The sequence below is a fragment of the Hyposmocoma kahamanoa genome, unplaced genomic scaffold, assembly GCF_003589595.1.
Source record: "Hyposmocoma kahamanoa isolate Upper Pololo Valley unplaced genomic scaffold, ASM358959v1 87, whole genome shotgun sequence".
Lineage (NCBI taxonomy): Eukaryota > Metazoa > Arthropoda > Insecta > Lepidoptera > Cosmopterigidae > Hyposmocoma > Hyposmocoma kahamanoa.
In genome coordinates this window covers 10,119,721-10,142,180 of record NW_020654422.1, presented here as the reverse complement: position 1 = coordinate 10,142,180, position 22,460 = coordinate 10,119,721, and the positions used below count along the sequence as shown (strand labels likewise).

Here is a 22,460-nt window from a genome sequence, read left to right as displayed (position 1 = left end):
CACGCACGCACGCACGCACGCACGCACGCACGCACGCACGCACGCACACTTGTTGTTGTGGTGGTGGTGGGCGTTGCATTTTTTATATTGCCTAAAAAAACAACGGCTTGTTATGGCGCTGTTGTCAAATATAAATGGTACCTAAATATGTACATAAACAAGAAATATAAATAAGGCTCAAATTACATTGCCGCGGTTCGGAATGGAAGCATTGCTTTTTGAAACGAAACTGTACATAGCATAATGAACTTTATGTCAATTGTGTGACGTACGAACTAGAAAATATAAGGCAGCTGCGGGAATTCCTGAGACTACGCGAGAATTTTTAAAGACGAAGACGCGCGATCTGTCATGCTATGGACACAAAAAATTGATTCCATCTTGGTTCACGGCAATGGAAATTGAGCTTAAAGTACGTATTTGTTGACAGGAAAGAGTGCGAGAAATTCAACATGAACGTAGAAATATCAGACAGGTGGATACAAGGCGACAGTATCGTCAAAGACTGTGTTGACCTTTGGGGGATACTGAAAGAATACAATGAAGGTATACTAATCTAAAAAAATGCAAAATATGGTCAAAGCAGGTAATCTAACATACTTCATCTTGATTAATTTTTATTTCCTGCAGAATATGACTCAATAGCTGAACAAGAATGGATAATATTCCAAAAGAAATTGCATCTACTGGATGAGTTTACATCAAAATGGGCAAATCGTCTGGAACCTTATACTATAATCACTTTGTACATTCAACAAGAGCTGGATAAATACACTGTAAGACCTAATTTATCTTTACAAGGCTACGATCGTGTTTGTTTATGAATGACATAGTATCATCGTAATTGTAAATTATAAATGTAGACACACATGACGTCTGTGGCCCAACGGTTTGTACTAGGGGCGTTGGATGAGGAGGCCCCGGATTTTTTATTCTTGGTGGGACCAATTTGGGAAATTAACTTTGGTTCTTGTCTGGGTGTTCTGGGTAATGCCCCAAAGTGAATTTCGATGCTCTGGTGTAGGAAATTCCCTATTATTATTTTTACACAGGACTTAACAACGTTATTGAAATATCTTCGCGGATCTGACTTCACCGAACGTCATTGGCGCGAAATCTTCAACCTTCTTGACATGGAATACAAGAAACCTGATACATTACAAGTCAAAGACTTTTTAAATTTTGCTCTTAATATTAAAAAGCAAATAAAGCAGTTACAGGTGAGAACTCATTTCATATATTCTACACTGTTGTTTGGTAATCAGAAGTGTTTTCAAAGACATTTGCTGCTATACTTACTTACTGAAAAACCTTTAAACCGCTAATCTATGAACATTTGTTCCGTATACGTTATTTTATTATTCATCCCATTGCCTGAAATTTTCGTGATTTCTTGAATGAATGACCGAATGAAATATTCTTTATAGTTCTTGTACCCACACCCGCATGATTCTGAAGTATTTGACCTCACTTTCTTAAGGTCTTGTGTACAGACGGCATCACATCAAGCTACACATTGACGGATGTTGTTCCGTTGCACTGAATGCGACATATTCGAACAAAGTGTATAGGTTGATGTACTGTTGATTGTACATCAATATGTGAAATCATTAAGACACAGACAATGTTCTAACTATGATCAAGTAAACGACCTGTGTATATTATTAAAATATTGATTGAAATTTAGCGCTATATACTCCGGATCATACGTATACTGTATCTAGAAAAATACGCGTTTCTTATAAAACTGAGGGCATACTAGCTTGAGCCTGAAGCATGTATTAGATTTAAATGTGTGTGTGTGTATATTTGGGGTTTAGCGCTTTTCCCATTGTAGTTTGCTAGGATATCAGAACGGGTCGGTTACAGCTACTCTATGAACAGCAAGGTCACAGGGGCGTAATAGGCGGATTCTTGCACAAGGAAGTCTAATTGTATTTATGGCATATCAACAGCTGGGTAGGACGACCAGGAAAGTATTCTTTAATAAAAGAGTTTATCATAGTTTGTAATTGTTGTTGATTTAGATAATATCGTCATCGGCGACGAGCGAAGCGGCAGTGCGCAGCGCGTTGAACGAGCTAGAGTTGTGGTTCGCGGGTGCACGACTTACTATTACCTATTACAACGATAAGAGTCGGCGTCTTACGCCCATTGTAAAGGACTTCAAGGATGCCCTTGCTAAGGTAAGTCTATACGCCAAGCCATAAATAACAATAAATTATAACTTTTGATTGGAATTAATCTATTTGCCAAGTTTTCTTGAAATCGGTCACCGGAAAGTGCGCGAAACCGGATTCAACCCATAATTTGCCATCCTAGCTAGGCATCCATACGATGGATATTTAGTGCCTATTGGCACACCATATGTCGCGATGAGTACCAAATAGCTGTTTTTATAATAAATTTGTTTTTGTAATAAATTTGTTTTTGACAAGCTGCAATTTATCAAAGCTGCTCTAATTTCTAATGATAACAAACAAATCGACTAGATGGCGCTTCTTGCACTGATTTTTATCCTTCATTTTTTCCATCCTCTAAGATATAACCAGAGATAGAGACAAAATGTCATTTATTTTGTTTGAAAACTTTTATGCCATACCCTAATAACACAATATCATTACGATGACAACTACGCTTCGATTCCCCTGCCTGAATTCGAAACAATTGACGAGAGAAACCAATGTAACTTGAGCTTTGGTGTAATGGATGAAAATTGAAAAATGACATAATTTAATATTTAATTACAGTGGAAATGTGATTCCGTTTGTTTTGTAATTAGATGTTTTGGTGTTTTTCCCACGCCACCGAATGGAAACCCCCCCCAATAGTTATCTTTATTACAATAAATACAGAATATTTTTGGAATATATGAAGACGTATACGCAAGTCAGTTGTTGGCGCTGTACTATTTCAGCTTTCTAATTTGTGATTTCAGCGCAAAAAAGAGTTGATATTTAAAAGTGATCAGTACCGTTTTTCTGATGGGTTGCCAGGGATGGATGGCTCTTATTACATCTCTTTCTGGTTACGTACTCGAAGGTCTATTATATATAGATTAAAATTATATACATACACCAAGTTTGTGCTCTTTTACCATCGTGGTAAGCAGAGGACACAAATCGCACGTGGAACTAAATACTATCGTAACTCAAAAATAATGGAATTTAGAAAAGACGATTTGAAAATTAAAAAATTTATACACAATACCTCTAATTAGTTATCCACTTATAAACGAGACTATAAATTTAATGGTTCCATTCAGTAATTTTTTGAACTTTCCAATCGTGTTTTCTCAACATCATCATTTTTGAGTTACCACAGTATTTGGCTTCAAGTACGGTGCCCTATATCAATATAAATAACTAAACCCCCTTCAAATAACAATTATTTATTCTTCGAAAATCACTTCTCTCTGTCGACGATTGATTAATCTAACGAGGTCTAACGTGAACTGTCAACAAATAGCCAAACTATAACTGGTCTTCCGTCTCAGCGAGTACACTAATGGCCGGGACCAGTAATTTATTTACAATACGCTGTCCAAATAAAGGACTACAATTTGTGAATAATACTAGATACTCCATGTCTGTAATGTACCATTTCTCGATGCGCTTTACATTCCGACTAAAACGGAAATTAAGGATAGAGAGCGATAATGACATGCTACAAAGTATTGAAGGATAACACAATCTCTCTCTAAATGACATTATTTTTTATTAAAAAAATTACTGCGCATTTGACCTCCATCTCACCTGATGGAAAGTAACATAAGGTACATAACGATGAGGCCGATGATGGCGCATGCCACTTAAATAATGCCTATTCAATCTCGCCTTGAAAAGGCCCAAGTTATACCGTTCAGGGAACAAGTCTGCAGGACGGAATTCCACTCCATAGTGGTTCGCTCTAAAAATAAACGGAAATCCGTAATTTATTGTATTTTTATTCCTGTTTTTTATTGAGTGTTTGTAGTTTACCAGGAATAAATAAATTATCAATATGAATTTTTTACCACGTAATTGGTCAGTAGTAGACTGTTATAACTTGAAAGCGTACCTCCTCTATTATCTCTTCCTTCATCAACTTTCTGAGTACTTCAGCAAGCTCGTGATGTCGCCGATGATTATGATAAGGATTGTAACCTATTTAGATCGAGGAGCAGCAATGGGTGGTGTCGTCAGTGAGCGGCGGCAGCAACGACGCGTGCGCAGCGTGGGAGTCACGCTTACGAGCCGCAAGGACTCTCATCCGCTCCGCACATCATGCACAGCGCAGGTTTGTTTCACAAATAGTTTGACTATTTTACAACGTTTGACTTCGTACCTGATTTTAGCAGCAGTATAGCTCCTTGTGAAAGAGATCGTCCAGGGAGGTACTGCCAAGCAGCAATATGAGCATTATTGCGTTGCGGTTTGGAAGAGTGTTGGTGTTGGTGAAATTACAGGCACATGGGACTTTTCAACGTATGTCTCAAATTTTTGTGATTTAAACCTCTGAACGGCGCTGCAATTGTCATGGACAGGTGTGTCGCTTACCATCAGGCGCACGACTTGTTCGTACCGTCACTTAGCATCATAAACAAAAATCTGAGAAATTAAGGACACTGAATCCTATTCTAAAGCATATAACCTTAATGTAGACTATGTTGCCTATACCCATCTACAATCATTCGAATTTGGTCAGGTAACAAAATATGTTATACCAAAATTTCGAATTCATAAATGTTTAGCTGCCATCAATTAAAAGCCTTAACCCACGAGCAATACTAGAATATTATAACAAATACTGCTAATTAATTACCCATTTACGTACATATTTATGTCTTACACGATTTTTCTGTATGTACTCTCCAAGTCTATAATCAACATTATAATCTGCGCCAATTAACAATATTTTAACGCTTCACGCAAAAGCAATCCTTGTCGCACTCCTTGCAGTGATTTGCGAGTTTCTAAACATATGGTCAACAGATGAGCCGGCTATTTTGACGGTCTGGCTGCTTGTTTTTGCAAGAACGCATGACGTAATTATTTATTTATATTATGATGCCATTATGATTCTTTAAGGAAACCTGAATAGCCTAGCCTTATCGAAATGAGAATGCAGAAGGATCGATCCACAAGATTTATTGTATGAAATGTTAAAAGAGGAAAAGAAAAGGCTGTAACAAATAAGAAAAGATACAATTACATTTATAATAAATTACACAGCCTATAAAAGTAATTAACACAATACTCACCCTAAAATGGCTAAAAAATGTAACTAAATAATTTTAATAGTACTCCACGTGAAGTTTCACAATAAGAAAATGAAGATGATTTATGGGCGCATGTCTTCTCGTTTCAACAATTTTGTTGGGAATGACGATGGATAGAATAAAAGGTAGAATAGTGAAGGAAAAGAGAACTCGAGAACGATTCAAAATTTCAAAAATAAATGAGCCAGACCCACAAAAGAGGATGATAAAAAGGTGGGATGATGATGAAGGTGTTCAGCATAAGTGCAGCACTTGGACAGATTATATAATTTGACTCTTAATTTTTTTAAAGTTTTAAATTAATTAAAAGTAATTTAGAATTTAATAGTAACCTTTAGAAACATAACAATTTAATTAAAGTGCTATTATAAAAATACGAACCCTGACTATTACGGTTCTTCGTAATTATTATTTTTGCGTTAAATTACTCTACCAATCATTATAATTACCTTTTCATAAGTGGATTTTGATGTTAATTCGCTCGATCGTTAATATTAGGTGTATATAAGCATGATACAAGTACATACCGCATAAAATTTCGGTATTGTAAATATTTGAAGGCTCTAAACTTAAGTGACATATTATCCTGTCGTTTTCTTATGCCTGACTGCATGTTTGCAGTTAATGCGTGAAATCGTAATCAACTTCATGAAGATAAGACTATACGACTGCATGAAGTTGATTACGACTTCACGCATTAACTGCATGCTGTCGATCTCGGCTGCACGCTGCATGAAGTTGATACGTTGACAGTCAATCTGTTAGCACCCTTACTAGTTATATCGAAAGAAAAATAGTTTGTCAAACAACTTAACATTAGTTTATATTTGCGCGAATTGACGCAAAGGAAAACATTAAAATAAAATAAAGAAAAAGGTTTGAAACGTTTGAAAAGGTTTATTGCCAATACAAATAGTTACAAATTCCTTGCTACTTACACATTTTCGTACAGGGTCATTATTTCTTGTTCATATGTCAACTTATATACTCGTATATGTCGTTATAAAAATACTCTATCCCAGGTACCTAAGTGGAAAAGTGCAAAGAGTAAAATCTACTTTCCTCCTCCAATGCTGACACTCTTAGCTACACTAATTGACAAGGGGGCTCCGCCTCTTCCAAACCTTCGGTTTCCGTAACCGCGGCCATAACCACGTCCGAAACCTCCACCACCGTAACCTCCACCTCCGAAGCCTCCACCGCCGAAACCACCTCCGTAGCCTCCGCCCGGGTAGTAAACTGGACCACCACCGAACGCACCGGATTGTGCGCTTGCTTGGCTGAAACCACCGCCTCCGAATTGCGGTGATCGTGGCAATCGAGCTGCAGAACGATATCAAAAAATGTAGTAGTTATCACTAATTTAATTTAGGTAGTTGTAAGTATATTATCGACCAGGCTTGGGTTATGATAAATTTACACATGCGTCTAGATGATCTGCTTCAGTAACTGACTTACGTAAATCAGAATAAAGGAATAAATGGGAATGACGTACTTAAAATTGTATAATACTTTAATCAACTTACCACTACTGCCTGCTGCAACTAAATTTAAAAACACTAAAATTAGTAAACCATATAGAAATATATTGCGCTCCATTTTTGTGTCTTCTTCGGTAAAATTTCAATTGCGCAATGAGATTGTGAAAACCACTATGGTAATTTATACTTATCCAGGCGGAAAATTTACAGACAATTAGAGACTTAGTGAGAAATTTGACATATCTATACCGTCAAATATGAGTGACATAATTTCAGTTCTTTGTCTAATACAATAAAGCCCATAATTGTCGATAGTCAGTAGATCACGGGCAAGCTCCTGTAGCGCGGGGATTAACATTGAATGCTATTTGTTACCAAAATATTTGCTTCCAATATAATTTTGCTAATAGATTTGTGGTTTCATGACATCACGGACTGCGGTACCTGAATGTTTGAACAAGTTTGTGTATCTCGAAAAGAAATAAAATAATTTTAAAAATCCAAATCGACACTAAACAATGACAAATTTCAATATTTTGTACACATTTTTTTCTTCAGGTTATAATGTTCTACTATCTATTGTGAACTCCTAATTTTTTTTTTAAATAATAATAATTTATTTCAATGTAACTCAAATGTGTTTTCTCTAAGAAAACACATACATTACGCACGAATAAAATAATACACCTCTTTTACGCGTAAACCTCTTCAGGTTTAAAGAAGTAAAAACTGCATAAGGCATCTTTGTAAAAGTAGTCATTCTGTAAAAGTACTTAGCACGTTTAAGCTCATAATGAAGAGTGAATGTTGGTAATAGATTCGATAGTAAAACATATTATAATTAATTTTCCTAAGTTTAAATGTAAAGTTTAAGATGCTCTACGTTAATTTAAAATAATTAACCCTTTAAATTTCACTTCCAATAAACACGCAAAAATATTTATTTTTGTAAATAACCTTTTATGGTATAAACTTTTAGTGTGAAACGCTTCTCGGTCTCTTATTGTTTTTACACAATTAATAGTGCAAACATTCTTGCGATTGCAAATTTATTTTCACAGGGCCAAAAACAAATTATCATTTTCTCACATTCTCTAGAATTTTTCGAAGAATTTTTCCTGAAAAATTGATGTGATAATACACGTTTATTCGGTAGGCCCTCAATTTGTTTCATTAAATACTTTCAATCGTCAGCTAACTCATGAATGAACTAAATGTCAAATCATGATAGTCTTGTGTTTATGTAAGCTTGCACAAGATGAGTTGCATTCTTTTGGGTCTCGTCAAGTCCCTGAGTTTACCTGCAATTCTAATAAAAACCAGAGTCTTTATGAAAAAAATATGTAGGATGCAATTAATATTCAATACGAACACAAGCCGAAGTATGCAATTACGTTCCATATTTGGTAGCACGACACCGCCAAATAGAGTTCGATTTAATTTAACGGCTTACATCAACCGGCTACCTCCCTTATTATCGAGTTCCACGGGAAAGTTCACGGTGACTCTAAAATATTCTTTGTTTATCCTATCCAGCGCTTTAAAATCTGTTTCGCGTATTTTTCTAACTAATCTTTAAATAGATAGTCATTAAACATTAACATTATATCATTAAAACTTTATATAACGTACATTAAACGGTGTTCGTAACTGGCATTTTATCTGTGTAGGCATAGTTAGCGCTATAATAGTAAGCATGATGTAATGCTTTGCAAGCTAGTTAACAAGTACTTGTTCGTTGTAGGTAATCGGGTGTAAGCTCGAAGTCGGAACGTGTGATATACTTGTCTCTGAAGAAGTCAATGACCTGAGATTTTGACTTGCCATAACACAAAATTAGGCGACAAACTCCTAAACATTGCAACCGCGTGCTTAATATTTAAATTTTTAATGCGTAATTATCTCATGCCTTTGAAGTTACAATTCTAGAACTTACCAAATAGAAATTGGCTGATTAAAAGGTAATGTTTTATTCAATTAGGTATATTAATTAATAACATTCTTATTGTGTATGTTTCAGAATTAAGACTTATCAAGACAGATAATCATAACAATGCATAACAGTCATACGAGATAATAATCATAACAATGCATAACAGTCATACGATCAGATGCTTACACCGTGTGTAGTCATGACGTCATCTCGAAGTGATCCACGTTTTGGATGTGGATAGTAAAATTTTCTCTAACGGTACTCGTTGCCTAACTTTCACTGAAATTGGATTTGATACACTGGGATAGATACATTTCATACGAAGGGAAGTACGTTCATTGTTTGGCTTCAGGTCGACGACTTTGGTTAAGTAATCCGGCTAATCGAGGGTTTTACGACCCTCCGCAAGCCACATTGATGCTATTTTGGAATTCTCTTCCGATATACACTACAGGCAAATATACACTCAACATCAAGCGAGAACATGGGTACATGATGTTCTTTTGCTTTGTATAAATCAATTTACAGCACATACCGCATAACACATTTTACGTTTGTCTGCTGAACGTCACTGAAGCTGTATGATTGTTGAAAACGCATCTTTTTTGTTAAGAGAATTTTATTCTACATCTCATCAAGTTGAAAATTATTTTGGGGTTTTTTGTATTTCTGGTTAATGTAGTTCTGTATCATGGACACTATCCCATTCTGTAACACCAATTTATTACACCCTGTGCCTAGTATATAGAAATTTATAAAAAAATAACCTACCGCATTATTAGAAGGTGGACTAATAGGGTACTTTACTCAAAAAATGTTATTTGTAAAAAATTTTTCAAATAACCTACATGAGCATGCTGAAAATGAATGCGGAATTTATTATATTCGATAATTCAACTAACTACAGATATATTATTGTAGTAAAGGTGGGATATGGTTTGTCTCTTTTTGGCATAACGATAATATAGTTCGTATGGCACCATTATGATTGTGTCGTCACGAGCAAGTATTCCGTATTTTTTACTCTTTATTACATACTGAATGCCTTTAACTATTAAATATTTGAACCAAATTCATATCTGTTCACACAATTGACCATCAATTTATGACTATTTTTAATGCTAATTGAAAGCATTTAATTTTCGATACTTGTCAAAACCCTAGTGGTAAAGAAGCCAGAGATAATACGGTGGCATTTATCAACTGAACTTTGACACCATAACCGCCTTTTGAGAATGAACCCTTATCGCGCGAAAGCGTTCATTCACAGCGCCAGTGACGCACTAGATTACTGTCTCACAATTTTTTGCTTGGCCCAACTCCTTAGTGGTCCTAATGAAATTCTGATATGAGTACATCAACAACTGTACACTTTGAACCCTGTCACGCCTTTTTGTAAATGTGATAGAGTTGAATTTCAATCTTTAATGTAAAAGCGAGATACGTAGTGTGACACGAACCATTCTTCTTTTTAACCGAGTTGAAAAAAAGGAAGAAGTTCTCAATTCGACGTTTTATATATATAGCACTTTCCAGTAACCGATTTTAATAAAACTTGACAAATAGATGTAATTCCGCAAACTTCCGTCGTAATAAAGGCAAGCTAATTTAGATTTTAATTTTTTTTCCTAATTTTTGAACAATAAACCTGAATGTTGTTTCGATCGACCCTAAAGTATAAACCTACATTTTGACATTAATTATAAATTAGTCCTGAAATCAATTTAGCTATTGACAGACAAACGTTTGAAACAAATACTTCGTATCTCAAGTCAAGTTACACTGATAGTGCCCTATAGGTTATCTCAAACTCAAACCACTGTCGAAATTGTAAACTTATCTATAGTTGCCCTTACTTCTGTATAATGTAGAGTTTCATATTGCATGATAAAATAAAATAGAACAAATTATTTTCTTCCATCTTACTAACTAGCCTAATAATAAAATTACCATCATTCATTCGTCATCACAATGATGTCAGTTACACTGACCATAGTAATAGCACAAGTAACTACCAAATGCCTTCGCGAAACACCAACGTCAACCTTTTCCAATGATATTGCCATTTGAAACCCGCAATCGTAATCATAAAGACAGGTATAAAAATGTTGAATGCCAAAGTGACCCCATTTTCACCAAGTGATAATTTGTCTGTATCTTCGAATTCGTTAATGTGTGTCTATACTCATTGCCTACCAGCTGAGATCCAATGAAGTGTAATGAACCAACAAACCTTTGTCCAGCTTTTACAATAGCCCCTTTCAGCACATTAAACAAAGCACAGACCCTATGAAATCCTATCGTATCTCTTTTGAAGACTGGCGCTTTAAAGCTCTTTGTTTTGCTTACCAACATTTCTATTGGTGAAGTTTGTAGTACATACCTTTTAACGACGTACTTATCATGAGCATACAGCCATTTAGTAAACATGAATAAATCTTGGCAAGCAGGAAATTACAGGCAAAATTTTGAATTATTTTATATTTTGTAGTTTTGTTGAGATTCTAATTTTAATAACAGCCAATAGATAATAAGCCAAGTTATCACTGGGCTAAACTATATTTAGGGTTTTATTATACTTACGTTGTGTTATCTTTATTTTAACAGGACTTTTTTAGGTACTTTTGTTATATACGTAATTAGTTTAAACCCTTGTCTTAATAATTACGGGTAGTAAAGTCGGTATATCGGTCAGATAGTATGTGGTTATCAGCGGATGTGTAGGGCGGAAGGCCGGCAGTTCTCTGACGGTATCGTGACTCACAAACGTTCTGTAATTGTTTGGATCCGTTAAAAATCATATAGCTGACTTTTGGATTGAGTTATGCAAATTTTAGGTCTGGGGTATCAATTGACAAAAGTTTTTGAAAGTATTATTGAAGCAAGTGTAATACTACATACTTGAGTGCTAGTTTTGCGTTAGTTGCTTTTAATATAACCAGTACAAGTTTCATACATTAGTTATTTTATTACGTAATGCAGGTTAAGTTACTTAAGACAAGTTCATAAAGTTATAATATAAAATTAGCGGCGCCAAGAAATGCCGTTATGATAAGGAAGTGGAGAAACCATGCGATCAGCAGTTTCTAACCAGACGACGAATGAAACAGCATAATAGCGACCAAAACAAAAAAACGCATCCCGAAATGCGGTGTTATTTTTGTTGCTTAGTGCCCGATTGGGAGAACGGCGAGCGGCGCGGGGGCGAGAGCGGTCGTCGCCTCGCACAGGGCCGAACTCTACTACTTGCCTTATTTCTTATTTTCGTATTGCTCTACTCGTGAATCGAAAAGATATAGTGGTGAACTTTTACTCCGGTTAGTACTTAAATAAGGACATTTTTAAATTAAATAATGTAGGTCTAGGACTGGACATGGTAAAAACCCCTTAATCCTTTTTATATACATATGCATGTAGATATCTTCATAGTAGGTGTGTAATAGAAAGATGTTTGAATTTTTGAAAATATTGTCTACAAATGAGAAAAAAATATTAATAAAATTGTATTGTTCTTATGAAATTTCTAACTACGAAGCTAAATTAAGAAAATTATTAAAAAATAATTAAACCGGAACATTTTGACGTCGTTTTTGGCTGTGGCTGCTCATATAATTTTATTATTATGTATGAGTGCAGGCTGTACCGACTGCGAAAAATTTTTTTACTGTACCGTATCGTAGAAAAACTTTCCGGGTCTTTCTACTTTTAATAAGGCCAAAATATCGAATAGGTACTCCGAAAAAAGCTGTTAATAGGCACTGTCCGAGTAAGTCTCTGGAAATGTAGGGCAGAGGGGCTCGGGTAGGCCTGGAGGCGGGGGACGTGGGGCGGCGCGAGAGTGGCTCTGCGGCGCGCGGCGGCCAGTGCAGCTCGCGCGCCGAGACTCCCTGCCCGGGCATGGCCATGCGCGCTTTATTTATCGTGGCCGCGCTTATCGCCGGCGGCGGCGCCGTTTACAACCGCGAGCGCGACCGCCTGCGCGCCGACCCGCGACTTCTTGAGCGTGCATGTGAACTTAGCTCCTGCTATCCCGCTACTGGGAACCTGCTTATAGGTCGAGAGGCGCGCCTTTTCGCCTCCTCCACATGTGGCGTCCACGACCGCGAGCGATATTGTATTGTATCACATTTGAAAGACAGAAAAAAATGCTTTTGGTGCGATTCTTCCAACAACACCATTCATAACCCGAGTCTAAACCATCGCATTCAGAACATTATATATAAATACTACCCCGGAACCCGAAACAAATCCTGGTGGCAATCCGAAAACGGCAAGGAAAATGTCACTATCCAGCTAGATATGGAAGCAGAGTTTCACCTTACGCATTTAATTATAGAGTTTAAAACTTTTCGACCGGCTGCTATGTTAGTAGAGCGATCCTTCAATTTTGGTAAAACATGGCGTGTTTATCGATACTTTGCACATAATTGCAACGAAGCTTTCCCCGGTGTTCCAACACACGATCAACGCAGTTTAACTGAAGTGGTGTGTGAATCTCGTTACTCGGGTGTGGCGCCATCCACTGAAGGTGAAGTTATCTTCAGAGTGCTACCTTCGCACATAAATGTAACGAATCCTTATTCCGAAGAGGTACAAAACCTATTGCGAATGACGAACCTACGAATTAATTTTACGAAACTACATACACTTGGCGATGACCTGTTGGATGACAGAGCAGATATACAAGAAAAATACTACTACTCTATATACGAAATGACAGTACGTGGTTCTTGCTCTTGTTACGGCCACGCATCGAGATGTTTGCCGATGCCTGGAGTGGAATCGAAAAATAATATGGTACACGGACGTTGCGAGTGTACTCACAATACTCGTGGTTTGAACTGTGAATACTGTGAAGATTTTTATAACGATCTTCCTTGGCAACCAGCTATAGGAAAGACATCAAATGCATGTAAACGTTGTACATGTAATAACCACGCTACAACCTGTCACTTTGATCCTGCTGTTTACAATAAAACTGGAAAGATTAGTGGTGGAGTATGTGACAATTGTCAACATAATACAATGGGAATCAATTGCGAAAGATGTCAACTAAATTTTTATAAAGATCCCAATTTGGATATTCAAAGCCCAGATATTTGTAAACCTTGTGATTGTGATCCGGAAGGAACTACCGACAAAGAAATTTTATGTGATGACGAAACTGATGTGACTAATAACAAGACTGCTGGCCGTTGCCTCTGTAAAGCGAACGTTGATGGACCAAGATGTGATAGATGCAAAGATGGTTTTTGGAATTTCAATCCTGACAATCCTGACGGCTGCGAGTCTTGTACTTGTGACCGATTAGGTACTATCAATGAACGGGGGTGCGATGCTTTAACGGGTAATTGTTTTTGCAAACGCCACGTTACAGCGAGGAATTGTGACCAGTGTCTACCACAATTTTATGGCCTTTCAGACAGTGATGATGGTTGTTTACCGTGTGATTGTGATATTGGTGGTTCATTGGACCGGGAGTGTGATGTGATAACGGGACAATGTAAATGTCGTCCGCATGTTACCGGACGGCGCTGTGACCAACCGATACAGAACTTCTACGTTGGAGCTTTAGATTCAATTGTCATCGAAGGAGAATCAAGCTTATGTGATTCTCAAATGGACGATAATGCCATTACGAGTCAATTATGTCATGTAGTTATAAGAGAGAATTTCCCAGATGGAAGAAAGGAAACTTGGACTGGTCCAGGCTTCATGAAGTTACCAGAAGGCAGTACCATAGTTTTTATTGTAAACAATCTAAAGAGGAGCATGAACTACAATGTTTTGATTAGATATGAACCTCAGTCTTCGCTTAATTGGGAAGAGGCTACCATTTTAGTGAAAAGACCATACGGTGTTGATCCCGATTCTCCTTGTGCTAATGTTCGACTAGAAAACGATACCATACAAACATATCTTCCATCAAACCAACGCAGTGTTCTAGTTTCACCAGCAATCTGTTTAGAAAAAGATAAAGATACAGAAATCCGTATTTATTTGGGCCGTCAAGACAGGCGTACTCCGAATCCTATAGCCACTGTTTTAATAGATTCTATTGTTCTTATACCATCCTTCGACGATTTACCAATTTTCAATGATAGCAACGTGAAAGATGAGTTTGATTATAATAACTGCGGTGACAAATATTTTTACGATCTTAATAGAGACAACATTCCTGAAATCTGTAAGAAATATCACGCAAGTATAGGTTTTTACGTAAGAAATGGTTCTGAACCCTGTCAGTGTGATCCCACTGGTTCAAAAAGTCATCAATGCGATCGCTACACAGGATATTGTCAGTGTGTAGAAAATATAGTAGGGACAAGATGTGATCGTTGTGCGCCAGGTACGTATGGTTTTAGTAAATTCGGTTGCAAACGCTGTGACTGCAACCACATAGGTTCGTTAGATAACTTTTGCGATGCTGCTAGTGGACAATGTAAATGCAGACAGAATACCTACGGTAGAGCGTGCGATTTATGTCAACCTGGATATTTCAATTTTCCCCATTGTCAACAATGTGACTGTAACGGCCACGCGGTAGAATGCCACGATAAAACAGGTGCATGCAAGGAATGTTTGGATCACACTGAGGGACAGCGTTGTGAACGGTGTATTGAGGGATATTATGGAGATCCAAGGCTTGGTGTTGATATCTCATGTCGCCCATGTCCTTGTCCTGGTGTTAAAGGAGACCCTACGAAAAACAATCATGCAGATAAATGTGAATTAAATTCTGTTACCAAAGATGTTGAATGCTATTGTAACGAAGGCTACGCCGGTCCACTCTGTGATGTATGCGACGACAATTATTATGGTGATCCTATTAGAGGTACCTGCGACAAATGTGAATGTAATGAAAACATTGACATTACAAAACCTCAAAACTGTGATCCTAATACTGGCAAATGTCTTAAATGTTTACATCATACGGCTGGAGATCATTGCGAAATTTGCGAAGAAGGATACTTTGGCAGTGCAATAGACAAGTCTTGTTATAAATGTAGCTGTTCTGTGTTAGGTACAAATTTTGCATTAGGCAATTGTGATGGCGTTACTGGACAATGTCCGTGTCTTCAAAATGTAACAGGAGTTAATTGCGATCAATGTATAGAGAATCATTGGCGTATAGCGCTAGGGGAAGGATGTGAGCCATGTGATTGTGACCCCATTGGTTCTGTTAGCCCACAGTGTAACCCTTATATTGGAAATTGCTCTTGTAACCCTGGTTATGGTGGCCGACAATGTGATCAATGTCAAGAAAATCACTGGGGTGACCCCAACATCCAGTGTTTTGAATGTGATTGTGACCCATATGGATCTGCAACCTCACAATGTATGAGACAAAATGGGCAATGCGTTTGTAAACCAGGAATGGGCGGATACAAATGTGATATGTGTGCTAGAGGTTACTTAGGTGAAGCTCCTCACTGTCAAGCCTGTGGTGAATGTTTCGACAGCTGGGACAAAGTGATTGAAGATTTACAAACCCAATCAGAATATGCCATCGGTAACGCTAGCAAAATTAAACTTGTAGGTGCAACAGGGGCTTACACACGCGATTTTGAAGATATGGCTAAAAAGTTGGTCGAACTAGAAACTATACCTCAAAGAGCTAAAGAAGGTGAAACCACTGTACAAAAGCTTTTGTTAGGTGCAGCTAATGTCCAAGAACAGTTGTCTAAAGCAGAGCAAATTGTCAAAGATAGCACAGATAACCTAAACGCCATCACATCTAAAATAAGCCTGGGCAATATAACTTTGGATACACTAAGAACGAACATCGAAAATTTAAAATCAAAAACGTTTGAGCTAGGTGAAAATGCAACCAAGTTACAAGAAGCTAATCTAGAAGGTGCTTTAAATATAACTAGAGAAGCTAAAGAAAGAGCCAATAAAGCTGCAGACGATGCTGAAAATGTGCAAAGAATTGTTGCTGACACTGATCGCCAAATTAAAAATACTGATCGACTAATTGAATTGCAATATCCTCATTTCAACAGCAGCCATTTAGTCAATGAGAAAAAACTAGATGAATTGCAAAATCAACTCTCGGATTTGGAATCAAAAATACCTAAATTAAATGAAAAAATGTGTGGTGTAGACAGTGACACTTGTGATATTTGTGGAGGAGCTGGTTGTGGAAAATGCGGTGGAATATCATGTGATGAGGGTGCTGTCACGAAAGCTGAGCAAGCGCTAGACTTTGCTGGAAAAACTGAAAACAGAATAAAAGAACACGAACTTACAGCCGAAGATTCGTTTAGAAATGTGTCACAAATAAAACAATCCACAATTGCTATTCGCTCGAAAGCTAATGAATTTTACAATAAAGCTGACGAATATAAAATAGCAATCGAACGACTTACCAATGATAGTCAGTTTCTTACTTCTGAAATAAAAGACTTTTTATCGAACACTTCTAATACTCCAGCAGATGTTAGAACTCTCGCCAATGAAATACTGAATCTGACCATAGAAATAGAACCTAAACAAATAACAGATTTATCTCAACGTATTAATGAGACTGTATCACAATTAACTAACATCGAAAATATTATAATAGAAACTAAACCTGATCTAGATAGGGCTAGAGAGCTCAATCTTAATGCAACTTCTATTAACAAAGCAGCAAATTTGACTTTAGAAACGGCTAATAAAGTTTTGGAAGCATTAGATGAAGCTCAAGCAGCTCAAGATGCAGCCGAAAATGCCATAAATAAAGCTAATGACGACATTGCAGCAATTAAAACTGAATTAATTCCTATAGCCGAAGAGACCCAGCAAGCTCAACAGAAGGCTAACGAAACTAAGGTGAAAGTGGAATTATTACAACCTCGATTAGAGAATTTGAAGAAAAATGTTACTGAAATTACTAACGCCGCTGACCAAGTACGTGAAGAAACTACTCACGTCGTAAATCGTGCAGAGAACGTTGAGCAAAATGCAAGGCAACTCCGACAAAATTTCAAAGAAGTTAATGCATCATTAGCGGAACGCGCTACTAAAACAGCGGCTTCTAGGGATCGAGCTCAGCTTTTACTCGAACGTGCGAATTGGCTTGCTAGCGAAACAACTAGACAGCTCAAGTTATTGGCGAACATGGAAGAATTATACAGTAACCACAATGAACAGATGCAATCGTTAGAAAAAGATATAGCTGAGCTTAATAATAACATGAAAGATTACTTATTAGAAATCACCAAGAAATCAAAAACATACAGGTCTTGTACGACATAAAAGAGCATTTATAACGTAGTTTTTAAATATCACGGTCAAAATTCATGTTCCTCCTATAATTGTTAATTTCTTGAGTGCCATAGTATTATTTCTGGGCTTTTGTCGTTAAAACTGTAGTTTAACTACTTTAGTGTATTATATTCAAATTGAAACAAGTGTGGGTTGTTAAACATAACCGGTTTTGGTGACTGTACTTACTTAATTGCAAATTTCATGATTATTTGTTTGGTACCCTATAAATTCTCTTTAATTTTTAAGTGACGATAAGGCGTAATTTTGATATAATTTTTGTGAGTCATAAAGTGAATATTCCTTAGTTAGCAATTAATAACAACATGTGGGTACAAATATAAATTATCCACAGCAACTGCAATTCCAAAGAACCTGGTAGATGATAAGTTCTTATTAGACTCGATTAATGTTTTATATAATATTAAAGACTAATGTAAACTAACAAGTTTATTAACGATAAGTACACTAAAGTTCTGTGCCTAAAGGAAGCTAGAGTTTTTATACTAATTTCATGTTTTTGACTTAAAAGAATATATTTTATTTATTTAAGTGTATACACCACATAAATACTTTTTGTGTATATTTTTGTTCGTGATTAAACCGTCAAACTGAATTATAACAATTTTGTTCTTTTTCAACAGTGCACTAGATTTATATAAATTGCATTTCTATTAATGCCCTTTACTTATATGATTATTGTTTGTAATAAATAATTGTTACTGTGCATATTAAACAATATACATAAGAATTGCTACCCAATGTGAGTAACCATTCAATAGACTGTAACATAATATTGAGGCACAATACTTAATGTAGAATGTTGTTAATAAATTTTTCGGCATATATTATAGTTTTCTTTCCAATTTACCTTTATTTCCTTTATCGATTAAATAGGCAACATTTTCTTTAGTCTGTAAACCACTGCCTTAAATATAAATACAAATTATTTCATGTCATTGTTCTTCTTTGTACCTACTTAACATCATTCGTTTTTAGACAATACAACTCCAAATACACATTGATTGATAATTTTTTTTCATTTGGCACTGTAATTTTTTAAGTACAATTATTAAAACAACTCTTCAAATTACATTTATTAAATATATGTACATATGTATACTATTATAGTGTTAAAATAGTGGGGTTATTTAAATTCTCGACAAACTCTTTCTACTACATTTTTTATCGTCAATTTATTGCAGATGGTTATACTTGGAACCGATTCTATCCAACGACCAAGGAGAACTGGGCATTAAGTTTCGCAAACTTGACCAGGCTTTCAGACAGGTGACCAGGATACTAGAGTCAGATCCTCGTCTGACTGTATTACTGCAGTCCACAAGACTACAATCGATGTTGGACTCTATATCGGAACAACTTCTTACTTGTCAGTCGGCCCTGAGCAAATATATTGATGTAAGTTAATTGTTTGAAGTAATTTTGTTGCAGATTTTATGGAAGTAGAATTCTATGGAATAAACTTTTATAGGTGTAATAAACATTTATATGTGTAATGATAAGACATAGTTTTTTAATTTGACCTAAGTAAATGATTAGATAATAGGGTAGTCAATAAACTTAGTGAAAATGTATTATATCTATTTCACCCTGAGAGAGGTTGGGACATGTTACCACTCAATGGGTGCCACATGATGGCCGTCGGCAGCGGTTCCGTAAACGTAGGCAACAATGTACTGCATCGTGTTATAATAGACGTAATTAGACGAAAATAGTCATGGGGGCTTGAATAAAGCTTTTAGTTCAGAGTAAAAACCAGGAACATATCTGTTACAGGAAAAGCGCACAATTTTCCCAAGATTATATTTCCTTAGCGACGATGACCTCTTAGAACTACTCGGTCAAGCCAGAGCTGGAGCGGAAGGTAGAGAAGCAGTAATGCAAACGCATCTTAAGAAACTATTTCCTGGAACCACTGGGGTAAAGTTAGGTCCTGGTGGATTGTCTGTAACGGCTCTGTGCAGCCATTACGAAGAAAACTTCCAGCTCGACCATCCTGTTGACATAGATTGTCCTGTTGAAGTGAGTTCTTAAATAATATTCGCGTCATCCTTTAGTCGCATATTGTTCATACAGCTATTATTTATCATGAATTCAACGTTCTTAATTGCAAATTGAAAATTTCAGATGTGGTTGAAAAATCTTGAAACGGAAATGCGCTCGTCACTCAAGAATATGACTCTAAAATGCGTTGTGTCAAATTCTTTGCAAAAGCAAGATCCTCTATCGCTGCCGACGCAAATTTTATGTCTCGCTCAAAATATTCGTTTTACTGAACAAGTTGAAACGGCCATTACTACTAAAGAGCTGCATAAATTAAAGGAGAATATCGAAAAAGAGAATTTATTTTACGCTTCCACCGAAACGGAGGATGAGAGTGAACGACATAAAAGACAGGCACTCATATTACAGTGCGCTTATTACACGTCCGTCATAAGAATTTTGATAGAGAATAACGTCGCATCGACTAAAGATTGGCTCTGGCAGAAACAGCTGAGGTAAATTTTTACTCAAACCTCTTGTACTTGAATCATTTTGGTCTTAAGACACAATTGGGTTCGCGGTATTGTGCATCACTGATTGTGGTACTTGTTTCCCATCTACAGATTCTACATGCAATCTAAAGAAGTCGTGGCTAAAATGGGCTTAGCTCAAATTTCGTACTCCTATGAATATCTCGGCGTTAGTACTGGACAGTTTGTACGCACTGAATTAGCTGACGAATGCTTTCTCGTTTTGACACAGGTATGTTGTAACATGGTTGTAACTAATAATCAACAAGTACTTAATTTATAATCGCTATTTTGTATAATTGCACGTAGTTAAAAAGAAAAAATCCAATGCACATCCATTTAACTGCCTCAGTGGCCGAACGGTTACCATGCCGGACTGCCACGCAGAGAACCCAGATTCGATTCCCGGGCCGCGAGAAATATTTGTTTGGCCTACATTTATTCTGTCGTGAGTTTGAGTGTAATTTGTATGTAAGTTGTATGTGTACTTACTTCGCGTGCCCAAAGTTAAGTGAAATTCACTTAGTTGCCGCTGCTACACTTCAGAACGCGCTCGACCATTATCGTAGATAAGCACCAGTCGAAAACGCGAAATATGCATAATTGTGCCATTATAGTAGACGTTTCCTTCCACGGGCAAGTGATTTTGGAATCAGAAGATGCATAATTTATTTTAAAAACAATTATTTTGGTTTTGTATGAATTTCGAGAAAACAAATATACTACCGAGTGTATGCCTCATGATTTGTAATACGTTGCGGATTTTACTTGGTGCGATATATTTGTGATCCTTTGTTAATACGCCATGAATATCGAACGAACGCATTTTTGTATAATGCATTCAATTTCGTGGTAAGGCCGCTTGTACATTTTTTTTTTGGTCAAATTTAACATTTAGTGATTATAAGTTAAGCAACACACTATTCGCGATTCTGAACGATTTTGAAAACAAAGGGACGAAAATTATTATGACCTTAGCAATATTATAAAAATATTCTATAACTGTTCTGTTATAACGTTTAGTAACGTTTCGTTATTTTTTTTCAGTTTTGTAGTAGTAGTAGTAGTAGTATCTGGAATTTCGATAATTTTTGCAGCACGTTGCCTCGAATGTTCGAATATATTGAGCAAATAATTACATACATCGCCGCATATGTAGTATGTGTAATACAAAAAAAAATATATAATGCAAAGAATTAACAGTGCGCTTTCTTTACAAAAATCTGGAGTTGGTCATACGTATGAGTTCGTTGCTTTCGAGGACGAACGTGGTCTAATTTATCCCACCTAAGATGCTATCCAAATATGCAAAGTAGCAGAGTTATAAATCCGAGAAACAATAAACAAATCACAAAAATTTCACACGAGGCCGTCATTAAGTAAACCTCTTCTGATTAACAAGATTTTACCATATTTTGTCAGCAGTCACATTTTCATTTGCCTTGCCATTCATCAATTTGATCAATTACCAACAGAAAACCATCTAGTAAAATTAATTGAGGCAGTCGCAAGTTCATATATCGGCGTGAGTTTTCATTATTTAAGTTAATCGATAAGATCTTCTATTACAAAAAGATGTTGTATAATAAGCTCATTTTATTGGAAGGACAATAATTTTAATATTTGAAGTCGATTAAAAATTAAAGTCTTAATATTTTTAAGTATTCAACATTTTTTAAAAAACAAGTAAAATAAAGGACTTAACTGTCTTATTCTAGTATTTTTCTACGATATTAATATTACGACTACTTGTAACCTACAAATACTGGAACAAAAATTATTATTTATTTATTTAAACACTTTATTGTACCACAAAGTAAATTATTATATTTAGAATCGATTAATTGAATGGAATACGCGTGTTTACGCGCATTCCGTTCAATCAATCGATTTAGAGCGAGCGGAAAGAGGTTTCGATCACTAAATAGTTCTTGTGACGTCATAGTGGGTACAAAAAATGTGTCACGCTTGGTTTTCGTAGAAATTGCTGTAGTTGCGGC

At 36.3% G+C, this 22,460-nt stretch overlaps 3 protein-coding genes across 4 annotated transcripts in view; 2 read left to right on the top strand and 1 right to left on the bottom strand.

Annotated features, from left to right (window-relative positions):
- The window catches only part of LOC113235353 (cytoplasmic dynein 2 heavy chain 1), a 98,593-nt gene that overhangs the window by 19,205 nt on the left and 56,928 nt on the right, over positions 1-22,460 (top strand). Inside the window, exons 19-27 of the mRNA XM_026471031.1 lie at positions 431-546; positions 631-776; positions 1,053-1,220; positions 2,028-2,186; positions 4,154-4,278; positions 19,132-19,345; positions 19,724-19,969; positions 20,075-20,445; positions 20,554-20,692. Of these exons, the coding sequence (XP_026326816.1) occupies positions 431-546; positions 631-776; positions 1,053-1,220; positions 2,028-2,186; positions 4,154-4,278; positions 19,132-19,345; positions 19,724-19,969; positions 20,075-20,445; positions 20,554-20,692 (1,684 nt within the window). The remainder of the gene's footprint in view (positions 1-430; positions 547-630; positions 777-1,052; positions 1,221-2,027; positions 2,187-4,153; positions 4,279-19,131; positions 19,346-19,723; positions 19,970-20,074; positions 20,446-20,553; positions 20,693-22,460) is intronic.
- On the bottom strand, positions 6,038-6,896 carry LOC113235427 (acanthoscurrin-1-like). Its single transcript, XM_026471109.1, has 2 exons — positions 6,787-6,896; positions 6,038-6,583 (listed from the first exon to the last, which is right to left on the bottom strand). Exons 1-2 carry the CDS (start codon positions 6,857-6,859, stop codon positions 6,315-6,317), a joined length of 342 nt encoding a protein of 113 aa, XP_026326894.1. The 5' UTR covers positions 6,860-6,896; the 3' UTR covers positions 6,038-6,314.
- LOC113235426 (laminin subunit beta-1) lies at positions 12,465-18,702 on the top strand. Of its 2 annotated transcripts, XM_026471108.1 has the most exons (2): positions 12,465-12,632; positions 12,774-18,702. In XM_026471108.1, exons 1-2 carry the CDS (start codon positions 12,572-12,574, stop codon positions 17,915-17,917), a joined length of 5,205 nt encoding a protein of 1,734 aa, XP_026326893.1. In that variant the 5' UTR covers positions 12,465-12,571; the 3' UTR covers positions 17,918-18,702. The 2 variants fall into 2 exon arrangements, with proteins under 2 accessions (XP_026326893.1, XP_026326892.1); XM_026471107.1 differs by having other exon boundaries at positions 12,523-18,701.